Genomic DNA, 7442 nt, shown 5'->3' on the forward strand with positions numbered 1-7442 from the left:
ATTCACTCACACCCGCTACTGTATGGGTGGAGCCGGTCTCAATGTTAAAAAAAACATGACCACCATTTGCTCACCCGTCACAAACAGGGAAACAGTATGCGTGATTACAGTCTACTCCTGATAATTCAAAGTGGTTTTCTAGTGCTAAATAACTAAATTATCCAGTAAATCAAGTTAAGCAATGGAAATAACGTAGGAGAGTGGGAATTAAGGGCTAAAAAAAACTTGAATTGTCAGATAATTTCTGAATTAAAAGTGGACTGTAAAAACGATGGATAAGAACATCTTTGTAGTAACATCTGTTCTGATATTAGACATGAAATTTCAATACATCGTTTGTAAATAGGGGAGTAACTTGAAGGTCAGGGATAATTACAAGGAATAGTGAGTGACGCAAGAAAACTACTAGGCACTTGGTCTAAGCGTTAAACAAAGCTTTAATCAACTGTTTTACAACATGGAGGTCTAGTTGTGTCCTTCACTAGTTCTTGTTAAGAATGTCCTGCGTAAGCTGGGCCCGTGCCTGAGTATTTATACTCTCCCTGGACAGCACCACCCGCAGGCCGCTCAGTATTATTTCATAAGTCTTTCTTTCATGAATGACTGATTCATGTCAGTGAGTACTACGTACCCCTCTGGAAATCTTACATCATTCTTTTTGCCTTCCTCTCATTGGTTTGTCTGAAATTCTTACTTGCGGAGCTCCATGTAGAGCTTGGAGCATGTCCATTTTACTGGAGCGGACAAGCTGGAATCAGATAGGGATTCCCCTCAGCACGTCTGCTCTGCTAAAATGGAGCTTTTGCTTACGATGTAATTACTGATCAAAGCTCACTTTCTTTTTTTATATATAAAAGAAAAGTTCCTGTTGAGTCATTTTGTTATTCGGCAGAGAATGGGACAACACAACCTGTAATCAACAAACAGCAAATGAAGCAAATCAAGGCCCGCAAAAAGGAAATGACGCAGATACACAGAATCCGCATGCCCTTCTCGTGCACCCTCGCCTCTTCAGCTGATGTGCTGAGGAGCCTTCACAGGAACACTGCTGCTTCTCCTTCCTATAGGGCTCATTGGTGACAGAAAAGCGTTCTGTAGGTCTATGTCATTTCATCTCACTGATTGATGGTTAGTAACTGATTTTCTTTTATAAAACAGCAAAATTTAAGTCCAAAAAGTTATTCTACAGCCAACAACCAGAATGGGGAACAGGAAAAGAAGCAGCGTAAATTCTCACAGATCAAAAAAAAAAATGTTACAATTTGGGGTTTGGTAGCATAAAGCACTTGGCATCTGAACGACCATCTCAACTGCAACCAAATATACCGTTCTGTAGCTTTAACATCACTAACTGGAAACACCTCTATGGATACAGTATAATCTTCTCTCTAGCTGTCTCTACCATGCAGAAATGTAAAGGAGTAACTGAGACAGGTCTATAATACACAACGTATGCAAAGGGGAGGACCATAAACTAATCTACTCAAGGAGGGTATTTTTCCACAAGTTAGCACCAGAAGTGTGGGCTTTCCCTTGCCGCGTACACTTGGCTGATATAACATAAAGTCCCCATTGAAGCAAATCTAATTTTCCTCTTCGTGCCGTTTTTGACATTACCATCAATCTCAGTGTCCTGCAATGTTACTAAATGATAAAGCACCTTGGTCAGTAATCAGCTGTGGTATTATAATGGAACAAGATCCATTCGTTTTTTCAAGCATGGTATTGAGAGGCAAACAATGAGGGTGGTTAAGCAACAAAGCAACTGAGAGAAAAATAGTTCTAATTAATCCTGTGGTAGGATGTGTGCAAAAGGATGTAGTAAGAACAAGGTAACCTACGTCTGTCATCCGTGTCATAGAGAGCAAGTGCATTCCTTCTCTATCTCTTTCACTCCTCTCTTATTTTGGTATTGTGTCTATGTGCTGTTCCTACTTCTCTCTCCTTACCTCGACATGTTTTTGGCTATTTTATCTCCTCTTTTGTTCCTCTCTTTCTCTGCCCAGTTATGTTTCTCTCCTCTTCTGCGCTTTCTGGTGGGGGCGGCAGGTGTGGGGAGGGATGCAGACCGGCCTCGGGGTTACCAGTCAATCCAACCAGGGCTGTGGGCTGGCTTCACGGAAGGCCACCAGCCAGGGCCGCCAACCAGCATCAGGAAATGACGGGGATCTGGTCAGGAACGCGCCCTGACATCGGGAATTGAGAGGAGATAGGGCCAGGTCAGGTAGGTGACGCTATGGAGCATAGTGTCAAAGGTCCCTTACCTTGGAAATGGAGCTTGGAGGTCAGTGTGTAGTAAAATAAGTTTGTAAATTAAATGTGACAGACTCAGGTGTGACATGAAGTGCACTGTATTCACAAGACTTTTATTACATAAAATTTGAAAATTGAAATTGCTTGTTCCCTCTCCCCAAGCGGACTATTACGGCGACTGTTTATTACTATGGTTACTACACGTTTTATAAATTCTTACACACACTATTGCCTTCCCCCGACTGAAGCTCCCACCTAACCAATTATAGTATCATTGGAATACATTTCCAAACAAGTATCCTATTACTGTAAAACATTCTCTGAAATAACATTGTTTTTGATTAATAGGCTACTACAAAGTATAGCTATGTGTGCTCAGAGAAGAGGATCAAGGCAGGCACTTCACTGAAATGTTCCTCTGGGATGAATATTAATCGAAAGATAACAATTGTCTACCATAGAAAACATTTTCTAGCTTGGTCCTAACTGAGCAATGAACTTAACCATTTCTTGGAGGAAGGAATATTTTGAGAAATAAGTTGCTTTTTTAGGAAAAGTGGCAAAATAAAGCACCGAATAAATCTTGGGAGACTCTCAACAGCATGATGTCCAACTCCAGGTAAAGACCATCACCTCACCTGGGACGCATTAGATGTGCCATTTCTCCTAGTTATAATTTAGCCAGATAAGCCGCTAGTCCTCCAAAAAAAAGGCTACTGGCGGCCAATGCTCCCTGTAAGTTGCGCTTTGTTCTGCACGGCCTGTTTCTTTCAATGCGCGGTCCCTTTAAATTTTTGTGCACGCGCAGTATTTCCAATGTAAAGGCTTGTGAGCAGCCTGCGCGGGACCTTGCAGATTACAGCGCGGCCACGCACGCGCGTAGCTTAGAGGGGACATTGCTGGTGGCAATAGTAACTCCTATTGATTGTTCGGTCCTCTGCTTCTTCCCATTGTTCTCAAAGTGAATGCAATGAGAGGTTAATAAGCTGTGCAGCAGAATGTCAGAGCTTACTACGACAGTCCTAGTCTCTCTGACTGCCCAACTCTTTCACCCTGACCATCCCAATTGGTGCAGCAGACTCCCCAGCTTTGGATCCTCCAGTAAAAAACTGAGTGACCCAAAGACTCCCCATAAACTACAAAAAACCATAACCTGGGCAAAATAGGTTACATTTGAGAGGCTGAACAAAATGGCAAGATTATGGATATTCCACAATTTTGTTGCAATGAACATTTTTGTTCCTTTTATGTATTTCCACGCCATCAGAAAATAAAACACAAAGAACAGTTAAAAAAGGCACACCTGTTGGATAAAGTCTCTTGTCCCTTTCAAAGAAGATGGGGTTCTTATTCAAAACATAGGCAGTCACTGCTTCTCCTTTATGCAAATACATTTTCACCACATTCAACTCCTCCTTGTTTGGTATGAGATGTGATAGTTGATCACTGGATAAAGAAGAAAAGGCAGCCAGTACATCAGCCCTGAGCTTCCTCCTGAGGAATGAAAAGTAATTCGGGTTGGTTGCTTAAAAGAATTCCTCTTTTAGTTTTATGAAACATTAATTTCAACTCCAAACAACCGCTGTTTGGATTTCTCTCTTCAAATCTCTTAGGGTGCATTTACACTGTACACAGTGGAATGAGACTGAATTGCTCTTGTTCTCTCTGGATTTAGAAAACTGATTTGCACTGGTTTTGCCAAACCTGTTCGCACTTCCTCTATCTGAAGCTGGCTTTCGAGCCCTGTGACATTCTGATGTCTTTACTCTACTCGGCAGTCCATGACATGAAAGAAAAGTTCTGAAGACCACATTCATACTGTGGTCAGGGATCTGCCGATCGGGTGTGGATCGGATATAATTCTGGACTCTACCACCTATAGCAGAACATAGTTAAATGCAGTATTTGAAATGAATAGGTTTATGTGGTCGTGAATTACTATTCCTCTGTAATTCTAAAGTTGCTACACTCTCCAAAATCTATGGTGCTGTCAACAAAATAATTATAAATGATCCATTAAAAACACCAGTCTTGCAATTCCTGAAGGTAATACTCTCCTTCAATAACCTAATTACGCAGTCCTAGCTGAACTTGCAGGTCTGACAGCAGTTTGCCACCCATCTAAGTTTGGATCCAACAGTCGCGTTTACAGAGTGAGCTGGCCAGAAATGTTTTTAATGTAGACCGGACTCCAAAAATTAGTTTTAAAATGGGAGATCATTTTTCCACTGGTTGTGTGTCTCATGATGCAATTAATTTTCAGCAGAAACTTGGAGAACATCAGGACCCAAGTCACGATGCCAAAGTTATGGCTCAGGCTTTCACCCATAATTTTTAATTTGCGATCATGGCAGAAAGGCAGTTTCCATAAGATCGACTAACTCTGCAAAGTTAAAATATCCTCCTCAGAGCAGATTTCTTACACAGCCCAATAATCTAAGACTTTTGGATATAACAGTTGTTCTTAAACATCCTAACGTTCTACATGAGCAAAACCATTTTTATGTCAACTTCACGAGTGAGCTTATCTAAAATTGAACAGGGAGGGCAATGCCTTTAATGTCAAAAGTATTTTGTGCCAAAGGTGTGAAAGTCACAAAATTAACTATCATCCTCCAAGTATATTCCTTGATGAAAAAACAGAAAATGCTGGAAAAACTCAGCAGGTCAGGCAGCATCCGTGGAGAGAGAAACAGAGTTAATGTTTCAGGTTAAAATCTGTTTGTATCTCAGATTTCCATCATCCAGAGTATCTTGCTTTTATAGTCCTTGATGGTTGATCATCAGAAATACTGAATCTGTCTCTTCCCCCACCCCTCAATCCCCTCCAACCCCACCCTCTCCCCCAAACCACCCTACCCTCTCCCCCCAACCCCCCCCTACCTCCCCCCCTCTCCCCCCTCCCTCTCCCCTACCTCCCCCCCACCCCCCTCCTCCCTCCCCCCCTCTCACTCCCCTACCTCCCCCCCCCACCCCCTCCTCCCTCCCCCCCACCCTCTCACCCCCCTCCTCTCACCCCCCACCCTCTCACCCCCCTCCTCCCTCACCCCCCACCCTCTCACCCCCCTCCTCCCTCACCCCCCACCCTCTCACCCCCCTCCTCCCTCACCCCCCACCCTCTCACCCCCCTCCTCCCTCACCCCCCACCCTCTCACCCCCCTCCTCCCTCACCCCCACCCTCTCACCCCCCTCCTACCCCCCCACCCTCCTCCCCCCACCCTCTCACCACCCTCCTCCCTCACCCTCTCACCACCCTCCTCCCTCACCCCCCACCCTCTCACCACCCTCCTCCCCCCTCACTCACCCCCCCACCCTCTCACCCCCCTCCTCCCTCACCCCCCCACCCTCTCACCCCCCTCCTCCCTCACCCCCCACCCTCTCAGCCCCCTCCCCCCTACCCTCTCACCCCCCTCACCCCCCCCTCCCTCACCCCCTCCTCCCTCACCCCCCACCCTCTCACCCCCCTCCTCCTCACCGCCCGCCCTCTCACCTCCCTCACCGCGCACCCTCTCACCCTCTACTCCCTCACCCCCACCCTCTTAACCCCCCTCACCCCCCACCCCCCCTACTTCCTCACCCCCACCCTCTGACCACCCTCCTCCCTCACCCTCTGACCACCCTCCTCCCTCACCCCCCACCCTCTCACCCCCCTCCTCCCTCTCACCCCCACCCCCCTCCTCCCTCTCACCCCCACCCCCCTCCTCCCTCTCACCCCCTACCCTCTCACCCCCCTCCTCCCTCACCCTCACCCCCACCCCCCTCCTCCCTCTCACCCCATACCCTCTCACCCCCCTCCTCCCTCACCCCCCACCCTCTCACCCCCACCCCCCTCCTCCCTCTCACCCCCTACCCTCTCACCCCCCTCCTCCCTCACCCCCCACCCTCTCACCCCCCTCCTCCTCACCGCCCACCCTCTCACCCCCCTCCTCCCTCACCGCGCACCCTCTCACCCTCTACTCCCTCACCCCCCACCCCCCACCCTTTCACCCTCACCCCTCTCACTCAATACAATACAATACAATACAAATCGCTTTATTGGCATGATAAGGTACATCTTATGTTGCCAAAGCATCAAAATACATTTATGGTTGAACACATAAACGCGGTTCCATTCATACAGTGTATAAACAGGTATATCCCTGAGTTTATAAATATATTTTCGCCTTGTTTATATATACTCTTGTCTTAGTTTACTGGTTGTCCCTCTGTTCATGGCAAGCTGTAACATAGTGTGCCGCCAGTGTTACACAGCTTCTCTCCTCCCCCAGTAGGAATGGGAGTTTTTGGTTGTCAGTCAGATTTCTGAATTCAGGGCATATTTGTGAGAATTTTTGATAGAAATTCTCTCTGATGCCCTGATATTTTCCACAGGCTGTGAGGAAGTGCATCTCTGTCTCAACTACTCCCTGACTGCAGTGAGAGCATATCCTGTCTTCTCTTGGCAGCCTGGTCTGCCTGTGTCTGCCTTTTTCGATCGCTAGGCTATGTTCGCTAAGTCTGTACCTTGTCAAGGTTCTTCTCAGTTTGTTATCCTTTACCATGGTCAGGTAATCCTCACTCCCCCCCCACCCCCTCCTCCCTCACTCCCCCCCCCCCCTCCTCCCTCCCTCCCCCTCCTCCCTCCCTTCCCTCCCCCTCCTCCCTCCCTCCCCCCCCACCCACCCCCTCCTCCCTCCCTCCCCCCCCACCCCCTCCTCCCTCCCTCCCCCCCCACCCCCTCCTCCCTCACCCCTCCTCCCTCACCCCTCCCCTCCCCTAGCCCCCACCCTCTCACCGCACCGTTTGCTGGCATGTATATATTAACACTTCAAAGAGACTGCCCAGCCACCAAGTAATCTTTGACCTAATTGGGTTCCGAGTACAGTGCACCACAAAAGTGGCCAGTTGGTTCTCATTGAAAATGTGGGTAGAATTGGTTAGTTTTATGTATTGCCCAGTTCTGATACAGGAACAAAATTGTTTCTTTAAAGATACAGTAAATTGAAACTATTTTTAATTTACATTTACCGTCCCAATCTAAAGTCAAGTAAAAATAGATTACAGGAGTTTCCCCCAGCCTCCATTTTCCCACATACACCTTCCGTTCCAGTCTAATTTTGGACTTGTCAACCCTGAAATGAAATAACCACCAACTCTTATGCATATCTGGTCTCTTAGATACCTCATGGTGCCAGATACACACAGGGAAC

The 7442-nt window shown here is 47.1% G+C and overlaps 1 protein-coding gene across 4 annotated transcripts in view; it reads right to left on the reverse strand.

Moving 5' to 3' along the window:
• Positions 1-7442, reverse strand: part of eif2d (eukaryotic translation initiation factor 2D) — a 41795-nt gene that overhangs the window by 33564 nt on the left and 789 nt on the right. For all 4 annotated transcript variants that reach the window (XR_015081691.1, XM_086011244.1, XM_086011245.1 and 1 more), the window contains exon 2: positions 3557-3747. Coding sequence is in view for 3 of the 4 variants with exons in the window: in XM_086011244.1 (XP_085867370.1) it covers positions 3557-3747 (191 nt within the window). In the remaining variant the exon portion in view is untranslated. The remainder of the gene's footprint in view (positions 1-3556; positions 3748-7442) is intronic.

This window comes from Somniosus microcephalus, chromosome 18 (genome assembly GCF_052327205.1).
Source record: "Somniosus microcephalus isolate GS21.2 chromosome 18, FLI_Smic_1.0, whole genome shotgun sequence".
In the NCBI taxonomy this organism is placed as follows: Eukaryota; Metazoa; Chordata; class Chondrichthyes; order Squaliformes; family Somniosidae; genus Somniosus; species Somniosus microcephalus.